The sequence below is a fragment of the Phasianus colchicus genome, chromosome 5 (genome assembly GCF_987193195.1).
Source record: "Phasianus colchicus chromosome 5, bPhaCol1.hap1.1, whole genome shotgun sequence".
NCBI lineage: Eukaryota > Metazoa > Chordata > Aves > Galliformes > Phasianidae > Phasianus > Phasianus colchicus.
In genome coordinates this window covers 17,573,537-17,593,245 of record NC_143440.1, presented here as the reverse complement: position 1 = coordinate 17,593,245, position 19,709 = coordinate 17,573,537, and the positions used below count along the sequence as shown (strand labels likewise).

At 37.1% G+C, this 19,709-nt stretch overlaps 2 protein-coding genes across 7 annotated transcripts in view; one reads left to right on the top strand and one right to left on the bottom strand.

Annotated features, from left to right (window-relative positions):
• TESMIN (testis expressed metallothionein like protein) overlaps positions 1–19,709 on the top strand; it is a 69,679-nt gene that overhangs the window by 33,327 nt on the left and 16,643 nt on the right. Inside the window, exons 15-20 of one of the 6 annotated variants that reach the window (XM_090140687.1) lie at positions 8,110–8,200; positions 8,621–8,703; positions 10,557–10,655; positions 10,949–11,066; positions 15,791–15,938; positions 17,980–18,778. The gene's annotated coding sequence lies outside the window, so the exon portion shown is untranslated. Of the gene's footprint in view, positions 1–8,109; positions 8,201–8,468; positions 8,569–8,620; positions 8,704–10,556; positions 10,656–10,948; positions 11,067–15,790; positions 15,991–16,924; positions 18,779–19,709 lie in introns of those variants that run through there. The other 5 variants (XM_090140686.1, XM_090140685.1, XM_090140689.1 and 2 more) reach the window with 5 other exon arrangements.
• GAL (galanin and GMAP prepropeptide) lies at positions 8,587–16,928 on the bottom strand. The gene is made up of 6 exons (XM_031608968.2): positions 16,110–16,928; positions 15,837–15,917; positions 15,144–15,198; positions 13,623–13,709; positions 11,079–11,156; positions 8,587–8,668 (listed from the first exon to the last, which is right to left on the bottom strand). Exons 2-6 carry the CDS (start codon positions 15,915–15,917, stop codon positions 8,616–8,618), a joined length of 354 nt encoding a protein of 117 aa, XP_031464828.1. The 5' UTR covers positions 16,110–16,928; the 3' UTR covers positions 8,587–8,615.

The window sequence follows — 19,709 nt, the reverse complement described above, 5'->3', positions numbered from 1 at the left end:
GAAATATTGATATTTACAGCTCTGGGCTGTTGCAAACATCTAAACACCAATAAAGATCATCATCTCTTAGGGAGATGTTTCTTGAATCCTGAAGATAATCTTTTTTTTTGTATGATTTCTTTTTCTGTAGCATATGTGAACCAGTTATCCAATTAGCAATATAGTGTAGCTCTCTGTAGTCAATTCACATGCAGGCACTTAATGACAGATTTAAAATGAAGCTTATTTACAATGTGAGATTTTCACAAAGAAGTTTTGAAAGCTGCTGTGTTGCTTCTTAACTAGACTATTTTTTGCAAGCAGGGACTATACTGCCCTCAGAATATTGCTCGAATCTTCCCTATTCATACTCTAAAGTGTATGTTTTCCTCCTGTTCTCACTGAAACGTAGGTAAAGCATTCTTGTTTTTATTACCTTTCAGCCAATTATGTTTTCAATTTTTGTCACTCTAATACAAAAATAATTTAATGACAATATGCAGTCAAATATAGCCAATGCATTTTGTGCTGTTAGCGAGCACAGAATGTTTTGTTTATACTTGCAATTCTAATTAAATCAGCTATTTACATTCATTAAAATCCGAGCATACGAGCTTTTTTTTTTCCGAGTAGAGCAACACTTCCACCTTGTGGCCATCTAGATCTTCTGTTACATTCGGAGGTGCAGGACTTCCAAATACTGCAGTCTGCCCAGCTGTCAGCTCTTTGTGTATTCAGGTAAAAACATGTATTAAAGCACAAAATTATGGAACTTAAACATTTTGTATGGAACGCCCTAATGTGTTCTATATAATCTAAAACTCAAACCATTTATTCAAAACAGGGAGGAAAAGAAAGTTTCCTCAACCCTGCAAATACTTAAACCTTTTATTCTGGAAACCCTTACTGTAGAACAGCTTGGGTTGGAAGGGACCCCAAGGATCGGATCATCAGGTTCTAACCCCCCTGCTACAGGCGGGGTTGCCAACCACCAGATCCAAGTACTAGATCAGATTGCCCAGGGCCTGTCCTAGCTGGCTTTAAACATCTCCAGGGACAGGGCATCCACAATCTCACTGGGAAGACTTTTCCAGCACTTCACCACTGACAGACCTCTCCTTTGCCTTGCTGGCCACTCCTTATCTTATGCAGCCTAGGATACTGGGGCCTTCTGGGCTGCAAGAGCGCACTGCTGTCTCGTTAAGTTTTTCATCTACCAGGACCCGTACGTCCTCAGCACTGCTGCTCTTGAGGAGTTTTTCTCCTGTATGCTGTGACCCAAGTGACCTTGCATTTTGCTTTGTTGAACCTCATTAGGTTCACATGGGTCTACCTTTCAAGTTTGTCAAGGTCCCTCTGCATGGCATTTCTTCCTTCTGCTGTATCAACTGCACTGCTCAGTTTGGTGTCATTTGCTAATGTGCAGAGAGTGCACTCAATCCCATCACCTATGTCATTGATAAAGGTTACCGGGTTTCCCTCAAGTTTAAGCAACTTGTGGGTGTTTGGTTCTGAGAACGGAAACCAAAGGATTATGTTGAAGCATAATGCCTGTAACTGCAAGAGCAAAAATTATTTCCATGTCTGTGAAACTGTGCTAAGTAGAGAAAGGCAGAAATAAAATTCTTGTTCCATACCTGAAAATGCTATTTGGTGATGAAGAATTTATTGACTAGTTTCTTCATGTTTTTATTATAAGTTGAAAAGGAGGCTCAGCAAAAAAGTATTTTTCCCGGATTCTGTAGCATAAGAGCATCATTTTCAGCAGATATATTTCAAGCCTGTTTGCAGATGTGATTCCACTCTGAATTTACAAAAGGCAAAATGTCTTAAAAAAATATATATATACATAAAATTTTTTCTGTAAGGGGCATCAGCCTTTTGGTGACTAAGGAGAAGACTAGTGCCTATGCATAATAGCTATTACAGGTCATAGAAAAAGTGTGTTAAATCTGCTTTCTGCTCAGTAAAGAACACCTGGCTTGCCAATGTTGTCATAAATACAGCTTCCTGGTAATTAGTGTGCATTATGCTAATAGACAGCTAGAGTGGGGAGAAGGATATCAAAACAGTGATTGACACAACAAATTTGTAATGTTTAACCAAACTTAATTTGGAAATAAATGTTGAGTGCTGTAATGAGGGATAAGATACTCTATAATGTGTGGTGGGAAAGGAATTTAAATGGAAATGCTGCAAAAGACAGAGAAAATGTAAATATTTTGGGAAAAAAAAGAGATACAGTTTGCACTACATAAAACTAATTAAAATTTAATGGACATGGGAATATTTCTAAACATACAAAACAGTATTATTTCTTTAATAGATTGAATCAGTTGGTTTTGAAGACACAAAATGAAAGGATTTGATGAATAATCTGCATTGCAGAAGGCAGGAAGGAGAATTGTTTAGGGAATGAGAGTGGCTATAGGTTTTATTTTAAAATTGTATTAATCCTAAGCTATGAGATCTTTAAAAATGAGATTTTATTATAATACTGCTCCACTAAATGTGTCAGATCTTAACTGATATACATAAACCTATCTGAAAGTCATCAGTACTGCTTTACTAAGGTTTGGTAGACCAGGACTTGTCACATATATGCTGACTTTATATAAATGTATTTTTAAATATTAAATAAATGCGTAACTAGCATGAAGGCCAAGCAGGCACAATTTGAAAAACTGTGCTTTGGAAAGTAATACAAAAAATGTAATCCTGAGCTTTAAAAACATGATGATTTTTCCTCCTTGCTTTTGCTTATTCTTAAGTCTTTGAGCCAAGGTTCATGCTGCATTTGCAGAAGCTAGCAAAAATGCCTAACTTAATAGGTTGTTCTGAATTCAGAGTCAGGGCGCACACTTTTGGCTAGCTGAGGACAGAAGATGATACAGATCTTCACTTAGCACAACTGCCCTCTTCAGTGCCTGAAGTTGCTTTAAAGAATCCTAAAAGAAGCTGCCTAGCATGTGTGTCCCCCAAATACTAATTTCTGTATACAGAAGAAGTGCATACAGCTCTTGCACAAAGCTTTGGAGTCTACATTGTGTATGGTTTTAGTAGCTGCAGAGACCAGCTAGTGTAAAATCCACCCCAAAAATGATGGTTCCTAAATCTTCGACCTTTCAGAACAGGGGTGCTTAGTAAAGCAGGATATAACGCCCCTACGTTGAAATAAGACTAAAGGGCAACCATAGGAACTTATAGCAACATAAATGATCAAAGCTTCCATTTTAAATTTGAAATACCACCTTTGATATTGACAAGTGTAAATAATCCCAATAATACTGATAAATCAAATCAATTATTTCCTAATAGGTTATTTTAATAATTGAAACTGCTTCAAGGAAACATGGCCTCATAAACATTTTGGAAGGGAAACTGTAGAAACAATCCATTCTGAACTAATTATTTCATTTTTGTAACTGATTAATAGTCAATGTTTATGTGGAAAATGCATAGGCAAAAAACAACAACAACAACAACAACAAAAACCAACAACTAACCAACAAACAAAAAACCTCCAAGAACATACAAAAGCTCTTGTCCTGATTTTAGATAGAATATATTTTAGAATTTCCCCTCAGAGAGGCATTCTGTATGAGACTCATGTCTCCTGGCATTCAGAAAGGCTCTATGATTTGTATTCACTTAATCAGTGGAAAATCATTAGAGATCCATTCAATTAGAAATGCCACAGATTATGGAAAATATATGAGTTGAATCTCAAGGGCTCTGAGATCAAATATTTGAGAAAATTGCAGTGCTTTACAAGCAAAGAGAGAAAATAATTCTCATCTGTAGATCAGTCCTGGCTTTTAACTCAATTCTTTGAGGTGTGGAGACCCTAAACTATGTTCCAGGATGTTCAGTATTGAGCCCTAAGTATCTCTATCTGCCATTCAGATACTCATTCATATACCCAACTGCTGAGTCTGAGCAGTAGATGGATCTCTGAGTTGCAGTTTTCTGTGGCTGGTTCAGTTATGCATTGTCCCTGGCCCGTACTCACTCCTCACTAAATTAAGTATCCGAGTTATTATTATATGCATTAAAAATTTAAAAGTAAATGATAGGACACAAAATAGTGACAGAAAAAGAGCTGCAATTTATTGATGAACTTCACCATTTGGTGAAATTTCATTTGTTCTGCTAATAACGCTTAGCTATTAACTTCCTTTCAAGAATCATGTCTGCCTTAGAAATCCCTCAAGGTAATTTATATCCTGAGTAAATTACAAACTATTCCTTGTGCCCATTTCTGACTTGCTTCTTTTTTGTCCCTGAAATCATATAAAACTAATTCCATATCTTTTGCTGTGAGTTATTAATGTATTACTTCATGTACTGTCTCGCCTCATTATCTCCTTGTCTTGTCTGAAAAGTAGAAGTACAGCTAAGAAATTGTCAGAATCCTTTGTGAGCTGTCACGAGGTTCTCCATTAGCTTGGGAAGTCAGTGTGCTGGTCATATGAAACAGGGCTGTAGTTTGCTTTCAACTATTGCAACATTAAACTTGAGAGCAGAGTTATGTCAATTCCTGTATCAAGCTTCCTCATTATTCTGAGTCCCTATCTAATTTTTGTATGCTAATTTTGCAGTCTGACCTTTACATGAGTAGACAGGTGGGAAAATGCATGTACCCTGTCAGCTGCTTAATGGTTTCCTAATCTGAATAGACTGTTCTGTATCAACTGCACCATCTGGAAATACCCTCTTCTGCGTTGAAGTGCACTGCATTTAAACAAATATCGGTGAGAATGTCTGACAAGTGAAGCACTATATTAAAGCTATACCTTTTTTGGTTGAAGGAAATAATAATTTCTGTATAATTTTTAGCCAGAAAATGTGGATTTTCCAAGTTTCTTTTGTAAACTGACATTAGCTGCTATGCAGATGATGAATCCCTGCTTTAATTAAGCCCTGAATCACAGTTGCAAGGGTTATATTACAGCTCTGTATGCACACAAGTTGATTATGCACTGAGGAGCAATCCAGTTAGACTTTCTGAGCCAGTAGGTTTATTTGGACCAATTGTTTTTGAGGGACTTTTCTTCTAAATGTAACTGCAGCATGGCCTCTACAATGCCTTCCACTACCACAGTTTCACTATGAAGTGCACGGAGAAGTACTCCTTTTTCTGGAGTGGGGTTCTAAAATGTTATGTGATCATTTTATTAGGTAGTTGTTAATTCCTGGGTTACAGTATGGAATAAATTCACTAGGCACTGCAACTGTGATGTTTAAGACTATAATGTCACACTGTACCAAGTGTGTACCAATTTTTTTTTTTTTTTTTTTGCCACGATTGAAGGAAGGGATGCTATTCAGAGGGACCTCGAGAGGCCCAGGTGAACATGGTGAGGTTCAACATGGCAAAGTGCAGAGTTTTGCACTTTGGGCTGGAGGAATCCCAGGCATCCATACAGACTGGAAGGAGCGGTCCTTGAGAGCAGCCCTGTGGAGAAGGACCTGGGGGTCTTGATAGATGAAAAACTTAATATGAGCCAGCAGTGTGTCCTTGTGGCTCGGAAGGCAAATGGGATCCTGGGCTCCATCAAAAGAGGGGTGGCCAGCAGGGACAGGGAGGTGATTGTTCCCCTCTACTCTGCTCTTGTGAGGCCCCATCTGGAATAACTGCATCCAAGTGTGGAGCCCCCAGTACAAGAAAGACAGGGAGCTGTTGGAGAGGGTCCAGAGGAGGGCCACAAAGATGATCAGGGGACTGGAGCACCTCCCCTATGAGGACAGGCTGAGGGAGCTGGGCTTGTTCAGCCTGGAGAAAAGAAGGCTGCAGGGTGACCTCATTGCAAGCTTTCAATACCTAAAGGAAAGGGTGCCTCCAAACAGGAGGGGAATCAACTCTTTGAAAGGGTAGATAACTGCAGGACAAGGGGAAATGGTTTTAAGTTAAGGGAGGGGAGATTTAGTTGGATGTCAGGGGGAAGTTCTTTACAGAGAGAGTGGTGAGATACTGGAACAGGCTGCCCAGGGTGGTAGTGGATGCCCCGTCCCTGGAGGTGTTCAAGGCCAGATTGGATGGGGCCCTGGGCAGCCTGGTCTAGCATTAAATGAGGAGGTTAGTGGCCCTGCATGTGGCCCAGGGGGTTGGAATTTCATGATCCTTGAGGTTCCTTCCAACCCTGGCCATTCTGTGATTCAGTGCAGTGACCAGAAGTACAAACTGGTCACTTAAAACTGGTGTCAAAGATGGGAATGGTAGTATAGTGATGTTTTTGAGTTTTTGCCTGCTTTCATTATAATTCCTCGCATTCCATTTGCCTTTGTAAATGCTGCTGGAGTTTAGAATGACATTTTTAGAGAACCATGTACAATGAGTCTAAGCTGTTTTTCTGGAGATAATTTAGACCGTGATTATGTGTATGCAAAATTAGAATTGTTTTCCTCTGTGCATATTACTTTGCTTGCATCAGCATTTAATTTCATCTTCCATTTTATTATCCAGTTATTCAGAATTATGTGAGCCTCCTGTTCATTTTCAGTATTAAATTTGTATGCCAAATAATTTCATTGCATTAGCAAACATTGCAACAAAGTTTTACTTACTTTTTAGACCTTGGCTTTTATCTTTAGTGCAGACCAAAGGTTGATCTAATCCTCAGTGGAAGTGAGATATGATACAGGGGAATGCGCAAGTGAATGAAATGTAGACAAAATGGTTAGGAGCTGTTTTTAGTTTTTTTGTTATAAATTTTTGACTGAAACAAACCTTTCTGTCTTCTCTTTACTCTGATGAAACAAATGGCTTTCAAATCATAGTTTAAAGGCCATTTTTAATCAGGCATTTTTTTGAGAGGCTGATTATGGAGATGTCATTCTAGATATCTGCAAAATTTATGTCTGAGTTGTGGAAATGTAAGCCATGCTTTAAGTAAAAGATCAATAAAGTAAGACTTACTGAAGTAGGCCACAAAGAATACTTTTTTACAGTTCTGGCCCATTGTATTTCCAAAGGCCAAAGCTCTAGAGAATGAAGAAATACTTCTAAAATTCCACATCTCTCTGTATTTTGGAGTATTATTGCCAAAATGTGTTTGAATGTGAGTGCGTGGATTGCTTCGGGCAGCTGAAAGACTGTGGATATATATGTATATATATGTATATGTAATAGGTGTGCTTAACTGTTTTGTGTGGTGTGTAAGAACTTGTGGACCTCCCTGTCCAGACAGTTTTGGAAATCTTGCAAGGAACCTGATCCTATGAGACTTTTCAGCATTTCAAGTAATCTGTATTTTCAGAACTTCAAGTAGACATTCCTACAAAATCGTTCCAAATTTCATGAGCTTGGTGCTGAAAATTCCTCTTGATGGCATAGCTCAAATTTATGACTGGAAATAAGGACATTACTAGCAAAAATGAATTTAGAAGTGCTGAACAATGCTAATGTACACAAGATAGAGTTCACTGTATTGTTTTCATGTTTTGGAATCTCATAACTGTACCAGATAGTGTAGGGGGAAAAAACCTTCCCCAAAAGCCTATTGAATCTGATGGAAAATACTTTGTATACTTCAGAAGGTGTGTATCAGACACTGAATCATAGTTGGAGTGATTATTGGAGGAAGAGCAAAGGTGGACTGACGGTGAAATGGCCTTGTGGTTTCAGATTAGTCGCTAATGGCCTGGCATCTAGAATGTACACTGCTATGCTAAAAGTGAAAAACAGATTATGTAATAATGTTCTGCAAAGTTTCTGCCAGTCTGTGTGCTCCAGAAAACAGCATTTTGAAAGGATGATATTTCATTGTGGTAGGTAGAATGTCAAAGTCAAATGTGAAGAACTTTTATAAAACTCTTCATGCTGTAAAAGTTTTCCTCAATTCTGCTGTGCCATTTACATTTTATAGGCCTAGCCTCCTGGTCCTGCTACATCAAAACTCTTCAAAGGAATGTCTTCAACTGCTTTGCTGGACTCAAATTAAGGCACCTCATAACATATACTTTTAATTCTGGTGTAGCTAGTAGAGCCTCTCCATTAAAGTGTACAGACCCAGTATTTGTGGTGGCATAAGAATAGGAAAACTATACATGTAGTTCATGTAAATAGGTTTCTAGTTACATTTATATTGTGTAAAAGTAAGCTTCAGCCTGTGGACTGGTTTATTACAGGTGAATAATACGAAATGCAAAAGGAACATGAGCTTATGTTGTGCCTGTGAGCAGCTGAACAGGAAGAAAGATTTCCATGAAGTATAGAAGTGTAAGTAGATCTGTGACCTAAAAAGATTGTATGATGGTAGCAGTCTGAAATTGAACTTTTCCTTTGTCTCAGTAAGCTAAGATGCTCCGTATGTAGTATTTATGTTCTATTTCATGAGTAGAGGTGCAGCATAATCTTTTCGTTTTGCCTGGGTTTTGTATGTGATTTATCGTGTGCTTTTTAAAGGGAAACAGAACAAAGTCGTTGCTGTTTATTTTTATTTTATCATTTACCTACCAAGCCAAAATTTTACACCATAACATTACAGGAGAGAAAAACAAAACCAAAGAGGCAGAACATCATTTACCATTTCTCAGATTAATGAAAACGACACATCTCGTCTTCTGTTCTTCTGGATCTTTTGTTTAGAATTGAGTCAAATTTGCACTACAACAAAATAAAAATGTTTTCTTCTTCAAGACTGGTTTGTTTCCTCTGGTGAAGATAAATTGTCAAGTGCTCCCACCTCTTCGAAGAAGGAAAAAAAATGAATTAGCAGATGTGTAAGTATGCATAATAATATTGGCAAGTAAATCATAAGATCCAATTAAAGTACTACACATTTTTAAAAATATTTTCTGTTAACTGTAAGTGGCAAATCATTGCACTTTAAATAGGTTACTTCATGAACTTTTTCTTTCTTTTAAATGTTAACAGCTTGTTATAATAATAATACTTTAAAAAAAAAATGAAATTACAGTGACAGTGTCACTACTGATATCAAGCTACAAAGCTTTTAATATTAATGACAGCGACATGCCATTCTACATCCAGATTTACATGGGCAAGAGTTTAAAACTGGAGGGACTCATTTTCAAGAGAAATAGCTGAAGCCACTTTTGTGGTCTCTGAGGCATTTCTTATAATGATAATACCTGAAACAATCACTTCATCTTGTAGGTAGGTAGAGATTTGTATCTAATCTAAGTATCATCATTCCCTGATGCTGAATTCCATGAGTGGGTTCCCACACTACCTTCAAAGGAGAATATCTTCTTGAATATATTTAATGTGGTAAGGTGACATTTGAGGGAAAATGTTAAAGCATTTCACCACAGTAGTGTAGTATCAAAGTATGTTTTTCACCTCCAAAATTCATGGTTCTGATTTGGTGTTAAAGTTTGTACCAGGTTTTGGCCATGCCTACTGTTAGGGGGTAGTGTGACAATATTCTGTCTTTTATAACTTGGAAATACAAGAACTATCTCAAAGAAAAACCATTTTATATGTTCTGGAGATACCATTTTCCTGTATTCCAAGGACAGATAACAATACCATCTCTTCTGAATAAAAGAAAGTGTTTGGCTTTACTATGCTAAATAGGGATTTGATAGTTACAGTTATTCTACACTTTTTCTCATTCATCCCAGGGAAGAAATAATTTGTATTTCTATGAGATGCATTTTATGTTCTTGCCCAACAGCTCAGTAGGTCTTAGCCTATTCATCACAGTGGACTCTCACACTTTGCATGTTTTGCATTCTTTCCTTTTTTATCCTGTTATTGCTTTTGCTTCCCTAGGCTCAGATAGCAAGGTATGGAAATAAATGCCTAGGGCTCCTTTTCAGTGGCACGCAGAACAAGCTCTTTATTTATCCACAGTGAATATACATGCTAATAATGTTCTTTAAACATATGTATATATTTGAATTCTCTCAGGCCTTTAGCACTAGCTGTAAAGAATTTTTGTAACAAATGCAAATTTGATTAAGTAAGCATTGGGTTGATGTTTTCAGTAGTGAAAATTATTTTGCTTTGGTGAATGCAAATCATTTAGAAAATTATGCCAGAGATGTCTAGAATTTTATTTCCTAGGCATACAGAAATTTCATAGATCTCTTGAATGTCTTTTTGTTTAATGAAAATGATATATAACACCTTGTTCTTTCTTACTATTCCACATCATATGTGTATGACAAAATTGCTTATAATTTGTTGTATTCAAAGAGAAGAGTATAGAAGTTACAGATGGCCTGCCTCCTGAAACAGAATTCTGCAATCATTTGCAAAGAAAATATCTTTTTTCTCCTCATTATGTTCTTTGCAAGTACTTGTTAAGTTTTTAAATATTTCATAGATGGTTTTAGGATGGCAGAAGACATTTTAAAAAATTTAATTGCCTTTCTTTGCGTGAAAGTTTTTTTGAGAAATTTATGAAGAAACTAAGAATTGTAATTAAAATGAACAAAATCAGAAACAGAATTCTTCATTACCTAATAATACAATGAAACTACTGTTCTTACAAGATCAGCTGTGAGCTCAGTTTTACAAATCTTGTCAGAGTTCTGTGACTTCCCATAGTTTTGCCAGCAGCATTTTGAGCTGTTTGCTAACATGCAGTTTTGTGTTTTTGCAGCTTTATGATGTGGCTTTCTTGGAGAATGCAAGGAGAAAGGGAGCTGCATTTCTTCATTGCTAGCAAGTCTATCTGAATTTCAGCCAACTGCTCTTGGAGGTAAACTGAGCCTTTATTTAATTTGTTACTAAATGGTTTTAATAACTCGCGAATAATCAGACTGTATTTACTTTGTTTTCAACTAGCTGTGTGCCGGCTCCATAACATTTTAGAAGTAACTTATTATTTTCACAGTGCCAGGAGTAATCAAGTAGTACTAGAAACCTCTTGTTGCTGGGTATCCATTCACCTGCATTTTGACAGGACTGCTTGTACTTGTGAAGTCAGATGTATTCCTAGATATGTTAAAGTAGAACTGACTTCCTCTCCCTTCTTCCTGCCCTTGTTCCCAGAAATACAGGCAAATCTGCAGCAGACTTGTACATGCAAGACTAGTCCTGAATGTCACAGGAGAAAGACCAACAGAAACAGATCTTCAGTGCTTCTGCTAAATGTAACTGGATTTAAAAGGTATGCACTAACCTTTAAGATGCAAGTAAGTCAAAAATTCGATTACTGTGCGCACAATGTTTTCGTCAGCCAGTGGTCTTCCAAGATTTCCTAAAAAAATAAATTGGTCATTACTTAATGTTAATATGGTGTAAATGTATCTATTAATCGCATATAACATTGTGGCTAAATTCATAAGGATCCTGAAAAGACAATCTAGAAGAAAAAATTCTTAAAATGGAACACCTCGTTTCATGGAAGAGCAATGCAACTTTCAGGTATGCAGCTGCAGTTCTCAAAATTGAAATTGCACAGCTTTGTATGCCATTGCTGCAGAGGAGCTACTTTGACAGCTTAATAGTCATGATTCTTGAGGCCAGTGAGCCCAATTGTGGAGGAGTTATCCTTTGTTCTCAAGTCCCTCTTTTTGTGTCTGCTAGCTTGAGATGAAAGGGAAGGGTAAATGTAGCAAATTCATCAGCTTTACAAAACAGTTAAAAGTTCTGCATGAGGTCTGACTTTGTTCCCAATGAGATGTTAAGTGATACAAAAGTGATTTGTAATCCTAACAACTGGGTCTGGGGCTTATCTAAAGGCTCAGAAGGATGTGCTTTTGCATATATATAACAAGTAATATTTACTCCCTTTAATCTTGTGCAAGTTGGCTTTTTGATACTACTTAAATTGCTCAAATAATCAGGTGTTCTCAAAGCTTGTTGTACTTGGGAAAATGAGTTATGTTTCTTGTGTGTATTCAAAAAAAAAAAAAACAACAACAACAAAAACCTAAAAAGTGGAGACATCTTGCTTTTTATCAATGAGGTGGAAGCTTGTTCGATATTAGAGAACAAAAGAGTTGTAATTTTGCACAGTGTTTTAGTTCTCTACATATAGAAGAGATGGGCAGCAGAATCTGACTCACAGTCCATTATCACACTGGTGAAAATACTGTCCCTTGATGTTATCACTGAGGACATGTTTCATCTCAGAAAATAGCCTGAAAGGCAGATTTTGCAGCAGGTGAATGCTGGGGGAATTCTTCCATGACAGGTAGAAATGATTCATTTCTGTAGTGTCATACAGACCAAAGAGAGCTGTGCAGCTGACATGAAAAATAGATGGGAAATTGTAAAGCAAGAAAGGTTTCTGATATAGAGTCAGCATTGAAGAATCTGTGTGGAAGTTTGTGTTCAGATGTCTTAGCTTCCGGTCTTTGGATGGACAGAAACACGTTAACTTTTACATAAATAACACTTGTGTTTTCATTTGAAATTTTTTCTTAATTTCATTTTATTCTGATCTCACTTGTTATGGATTTTTTATGATGATCAACATGATTATACTAGTCATCATATTTTATTTGTCATCTGATATTTATTGCATATATATATATATCTTAGGGACTTGAGAATACACACATTCCACTGAGTATATATGATTTTGATTTTGTATAGCCAATTATTTGCAGACTCTAGCAACAAAACAGTTGTTTGTTTTGTAGTTTAAGGTTTTTCCTTAAATGTTCTCATAGATTTTGGTGGGGTTTGGGGGTTGTTTTTTTTTTAATCTAATATTACATGACTAACACAGCTTATAAGCTCAAGTTTACCTGGAGAGCTTGCAGCATTTCTTGAAGAGAAAAACATCTAAAATATGGTTAATAACAGAGGCAGTTATATGCATTTTTAGGTCCCACCCAGACAAGTTTGGTTATGTTTTCTTGTAAGCAGCAGTTCCATAATTCTTAAATATAATATACGTCAGTAAAGGAGCTGGCAGCTTATTTGCAAATGGCAGCATTGCCTGGTGCACCGTCCTGTTAGATTGCAAATGCTGCCTTCCTTTAACATCGTTTCTGATTGGCAAAGTATTATTTTTGTACCAATGTTGAGAAAGTACTACTTTTATTGGTGGTGTTGTTTTAATGTGTAACTACAAACCGGCACTAAACTGGCAGTCATTCTGGAAACACAAAAACTGAGGTAAATGTTAATTTGACTTGACTTTAATTGACTTGTTTTAGTTTTTGGGCAAAGTCGGTTCTCTAGCTTTAATAAAAACAACCCAAATTGCTTAAATACAGAAACATTGTGAAACTTAACTTGGAGAGTTTATTTTAAATGATTGACAATCTTCTAACATAAGCAGTGCCATACAGTTTAATTTCAGTTCTGTAATATCAGAATCAAAAAATATTTGCCAGTTTCTGTTGGTTTCCCTATTGAAAAGAATGATCTCACTTGTTAGACAAAAATGAGCTCTTGATTGTCTAGGGTGAAGTCTGATATACTGAATTGTGTATGCAGAAAGAAAAATAAATGTATTTAAAGTGTAATAAATCATACTGCTTTTAAAGTAATACAATTATGGTACTTTTCCCAAGGCAACAGAGAGTTTAAGCACACTTATGGTCTGAGTGGGTGAAATTTAAATTTTCTTCCTCACCAGTATTTAGTGGGATATCTGCAAAAGTGCAGGAGTAGCCTTATATCTAAGCAGTTAACTTAGATCAATGACAGTAAATAAATTAAGACACTTTAAAAAATTAACAGTATTAACTTTCAGAAATTTAATTACCTGCTTTTATATCCTCATCAGGCTGTATTTCACGTTTACCAGTGAAACCATGTTTGTCATTAAAAGATCTGTGGTTATCTACTGCATCTGACAAATAAATTAGAAATCAGAGGAGTTAATTGACTTGGCAGCAACCTTTACCTCTCATGGATTTTAATAAAAAGATCACAATGAACACTTTTGTTAGATGCTTATGTACAAAATGACAAAAAAAAAAAAAATGTCACTAAAATAACCTTTTTTCCAGATTTGTGGTTATGATTTTTATCATTTACAGACTTTGTCCTGCACTACATCTACATACTTGTCAAACCTGTTACTGAATGCAGTGAAAGGTCTAAGTAAAATGTAAGTTTGTACATTTGGGTGTAATCTGGAAGGTTGTTTTTGCTACCCTTTCTCCTGCTATTAGAAAGTGTTGCCAAGGTGTTTACTTAAAAACAAGCTGCAATAAATTTTTCAAGATTATTCATGTAAACTATCTTACATGCCCCTGGTGCCTCTTCTCTCCCCCTTGCAATGGGCATTTCCTTTATCATTAAAAGGTGATCAATACGACCTGCAACAAAGGATGATTCCTATTACCCAGTCTTAGATAAACGGCATTTGAAAAGCACATTTCCATATTTGTCAATTTGGTTAGATCTGCTCTGGGGCATAAATTTGCAATGCCAGTTAACACATTTAAGATGCATTAATCAGTTTTTATGTATCCTTTTATGTGGTCTGTATACAGAGAGTTGCAGTAGGTGCTGCAGCATTGATCATGTGTCACTGAGACTGAGAATATACAAACACTGGTAAAAAGTGTAATTACATCAAACAGAAATAATGATGAAAGACAGATATTTGAGATAGCTTAGCACTGTATTTCCCTTTTGCTTATAATGTTCATGTATTTTGTTACAAATGCACACACACAATCTTTTTTCTTATAATCCAATGACCTTTCATCTTTGTGAACCAATATGTGTGGCTGTATTTTGAATAGCATGTACCTGAAGTATTTTTCACACAATGAACTGTTATAGTTATAGCCATGACTCTTTGCACTTCCTTATTGTTTTAATTTGTTTGGATTTTTTAAAAATAGTAGTATAAAGCCATTTTCAAACAGATTTTAACTGAAATCTGAAATAAGTTGAGTAATGCCAGAATTTCACATTCTGTCACTCTTCCTCTGACATCTGGAATGCAATGATGTCTTGTAACGCTTCCAGGAAAAAGGGAAAAAAGTAAAAATGAAGTGTTTGCCATATGGAAGTTACAGGTCAGTAGCAGAAAGAGTGCCTAGATGTGCATCTGTGTATAAATTCTCACAGCATGACTCTTTTTCAGAAAACAATTGTTGCCTAAGGCAACTCAGTTCTGTAATAGGCACGTAATAAATATCTAAACAAGCATTCAGTCTTTGCAGGCTCAGTGTAGTTGTCAGAGAAGTGAGTAGCACACAACAAACAAAGTTTTACAAGAGGAAACTTCTGAGTTTTGAAATAGTATGAGAGAGAGCGCTTGACTTACGTGGCCCAAGTAGGTAACCAGCACTGTTCAAAGTCCAGCCCCTTTTTTCTTTTGCCTCAAAGAAAGAAAAATGCAAGTAGATTAGTGCTTGAACTACGCTCTGAAGGCAAGAAGGCAAACAGCACCCAAATGGATGGTCTCTTACCAGAAGTGTCTTCTGAAGGTTTGAAATACGAGAAATATGGTGAAAAATAAGTAATATAGTAATACCAAAGCATTTACTACTGCTAGCTCCTGACTCCTCCAGTGGTTTTGTTGTTGAAATCCATGTAAAGATTTCACACTGTATAAATGAAACTAAATCACAGTTTGGAGGTAGCAGTTTTGACTTTGCATTTTAAATTTACTTCCTGATAAACATTTAGCAAACAGCAACATTTTCTTTTGATTGCTTGGGTTTACGTGACAGTTTCTGTAAAAGGTCCATATCCAACCTTTTCTGAGTCAGACAGGGATGGATATCCATTGAATTTTGCTCTAGACCTTTGTTTCTTATTCTTTGTGACATGGGAGCTATTATTCAAAAGCCTGGTATTTAAGTAATTAACAGCCTCAAATGTATGAGCACTGTGTCTTGCCTCACTGCTGTATCTCTAAACACAGGGTACTTCATTAAAGAGCTCACTGTCACTTGTCGTCTTTGACAGGGATGCTGCCCAGTGGAAAGGACCCCCATGGGAGATGAATACTTACAGACAAAACCAGTCCAAATGTTTCTGACAGGGCGGCACAAAGGATTAAAGACAGAAACAGGAAACCTGCACACCTCTGCATCTGAAAAGAAACCGCACCAGGGTAAGCTTCAAGTCTCTCGCTGCCTGGCTTCTAGCTTGGATCCGAATAGCAGGTGAGCAAACTGGCCACTGATGAGGGGTGAGGATGAACCTTCGTCCTGCGGGGGCCCACACCCCGATTCTCTCTGGGGGGCGGTGGGACAAGGCTGAGAGGTGGGAAGGGATTGAGTACCTTGAGCTGGGGCACAACGGTGTCTCGCAGGGAGCTGGCAGGTGGCGAGATGGCTGTCCCACGGCTGTTGCCGGAATGTCCCACGGATGCTGGGATGCCGCACCGCTGCAGTCCCGATGGCTGCTCCTGGCGGGCACTCACTGCATGGCCCCGGTGCACGGGCACAGCTCTGCACACCCACCCTTCGTCCCCTCCGCTCTTTATGGGCTGTGGAGCCCCCCCACTCTCCGCCTCCCGTGGGTCATTTTACCTCACCAACCCACTGCATTAGGAAGGGCAAAAATTATAGCAATTCAATTAGAGGCTTTTGGAAGCACGACGCAGGCTGCAGAGAGATAACTGTCCAGGCAATTAGCCATAATTAGGGTGGCCTTGGGCAAGCTGGCAGTGAGAGGAGCTCTGTCCTGGGCAGTCTGGCATACGCTGCAGTGTGCTTATCAGTGGAGACCAAGCAGACATAGCAGAATTCAGCTCGCTTTTCACTGAATCAGCTACGGAAGCAGAACTAAATACAAACAACTATGTGTGATGCCCGCCAGCAAGATTTGCAGTTTTTGGGCATTGAATTTGGGAAGGCAAAAGACTTTACACACTCCCCACCCCATGGTCCCTTAAAATCCCTTTGACTCGCATGTCTTTGCCTCAGCATCACAGCAAATAGAGCTAAAGATACTCAGTCATTGTACTTTCTTGTTGCTTTGTACTACTTTGCTGCTTTTGTAGTTGGTCAGAAATCTGTTTGTTTGTTCATTGCCTGGGTTGCAATACAGCAATGTTTTGTATCTGAGATGTCACTTTTTTTTCTTGTCCTTAAGGTTTTGCATGAAGGATAGTAATGAAGCTCTCCCCAGTGGCTAGGCATGCCCTGGCATTTTAATTACAGCCTGTGAAGTTTCAGTTGTTCATCTTATTTGTGCTTATAGCCAGTGTATGTATGTGCAAAACCAAATTACAAGGCAAAGATCCCAATGTCATTTCCCAGTGTCAGGGAATATACTCTGCCAAGTCATTTTTTCAATGTGAGTCCCCTCAACTCTTCTTTCAGTATGAAAAGCCTAAGAGATGTTGTACAGAATGTTATACTTCCAGCTCCTTTTTCTGAAGCTGCTTAATATTCTTTGCAAACTTTTACTGTGTATGTGCATGTGTGTGTGTGAATTTGGATATATAGTAAAGGCTGCTAGCAGGTAACACAATATCCTATCTTCGACTAATTTAGAAGCAAATAGCATTTTTACTTAAAGTAGTATAATGTTCATATGTCTGGCTAATGGCAGAAGCTATGTCTTGTAGCTCTGTTTTCCAACTTCTTTTGTCAGAAGGCATAGCACTGCGATTATCTGATCATCACTGAATTCCAGATCTAAACCTGCTTGAATGAAGTTTATTTTATACAATTGTTAAATGGTAATGTACATAAATGGGAAGCAAGAAATTTGCTTTGTTGTTTTGTATCATTTGTTGAGGATGTTCTGTCAGCTGTCACATTAGCCTTTTAATTCGGAATAGATAGATCTGGAAAACAGCACTGTATTTTTTTTGTGAAGAGTTGTTTTTCTTTACTTTATCAAAGATGTACTTCTGGATGAAATTTCTTAGCTTTTTTATCATCTCAGAAATTTTCTTTGAAACTTGAAACATCTCTGAGACACAGTGTTTTCTTTGTGTTATTTGAGTATAATTACAGAAATTATTAAAGCGAAGTCAGAATTTACATTCAAGCAGTATTATAAAAATGTATTAATTCTGTTATCTTTGACTACTGTTTGTTTGTTCAAGTTCCGGTAAAAAGTACTTGAAACAATGTGTATTAACCTGCATTTTTTATTCCAATTTTGCATCACAATTCTTGCATCTTGTCAAATTTCAGGGGGAAAATGACCTCTTCATCTTCACTAGAGTCAGATGAAAAAGGAAGCCTCTTTGTTTACTCAAGTGTTTAATCCATCATTTGCCCATTATACATTTTGTGTAAATCTATCTTTAGGTTAGTGTCAATTAAATAATTTTATCAGTCATTCCTACAATTGATGTTCTCATTCCCACAATTTTCCTTGTTTTTTTTTCTTCTTTAAGAATTCTAAACCTCGCTGCTTAGAGAGAAGAATTAGAATTTAGTCTGAAGCCTGCCTTTTCTAGCTTAGCTTCAAAAATGGCTTTCTGCTCAACTACGTGGTTCATTTTCCTATTGAGATGGCTCTTCAGCATGCTGATTCCTCCATTGGTGTATTTGTTGGTTTCATTTTGCGAGGAAGTGTTAAATCCTAAGGTAGTATGTGCTGAACAGCAAAAATTTCTTTTAGATGCAATGGATGTGGTAATATGATTTATTTTATTTTTCATTGGCAAAAACCGTAAGCAGCTATGAATGACTTTTTTGTATAATGTTCTGGAAAAACAGTAAAAAAAAAAAAAGTGGATTTGAGCTATATTTTGGCAAGAGCTGGAGATACAGTAGCTTTTTTCCCTGTAGAACTTACTGAGAGATAATAAGTGAAAAAGGAAGAAATTATTCTGCTGTTTCTTTATTGAAGCTGTACAGCCTGGATAGAGGATATAGTAAATAAAACACTAGAAGTATCCACGGAGTGATGCTCAGTTTCATGAAAAATGAATTTTTCTTCCTGGGTGTTACCAAGTGTGACCACACTGTTAGAGATCATCTTCAGGTATGTGTGCAAAATCTCTAATTTTATATAAGCAATGGAAATGAATTCTAGACTTGAGAGATGAGTTATACAAGACAAAATTGTCTCCCATATGCTGGTGTAATTCCAGCAAAATGTTGATGCTACAGAAAGAAAATGCTTTATTAGGCGGAAGTCATCATCCAACTAACTAGAACTGATTCTTCTAAGAGCTGTGGAGATGTCTATGTCTGAGTCTATTTCAGTATTTACTAGTGGGCCACTGACTTGCAGTGCCACCGACAACTTGAGTTTTTGGGTTTTTTTCTGCATTGGAAACTATTGTAGATTTTTAAGATTGGTGTTTTAACTCTGAATACAGAAGTGTACCATAACTGAGCATGGAGGTCACAAATGCAAGGCTTCCTATGACTAAATCTAATTCTGAATGGGAAAGACATTTCTTTCCAGTAGAGTATAGGCACTGACAGCTCTGGTTATCTAGGAGAGAAGAAGAATTCCAGATGCCAATAAGACTGTGAACAGCTTCAGTGATCTAAAAATGTAATGATAGTTTGCTGGTAAATGAAGACCGTGTCACAGAGCAGCAGTATTACCCCACTCTTTGATACCTTAGCTGCTTGTTATTAACTTAACAAGGCAGAAGCTGATGACGTTGCATTCACCTGAAAGTCATGTAGATACACAACTGTATCATTTTTAAGGTAGCTTACTCTTTAAGTCTTTGAGAAACCTCTGGATTATTTTGCTCCTTCGTATGTGTAGAATTTGCTCCTGCTTTAATGAATGTAGAATTGAAAATATGGTGTTTTTTTTTTCTTTGTAGCTTTTTTTTTTCCCTTAGGAAAAAAGGTAGTAATAAGTGAAAGGTCATTTTCTTCATCCTTCCAGGGCTTTTACTATTGTTTTTCTCCCACTTTTCCAATTTGTAATTCCTGAAAAATGTAGGCAA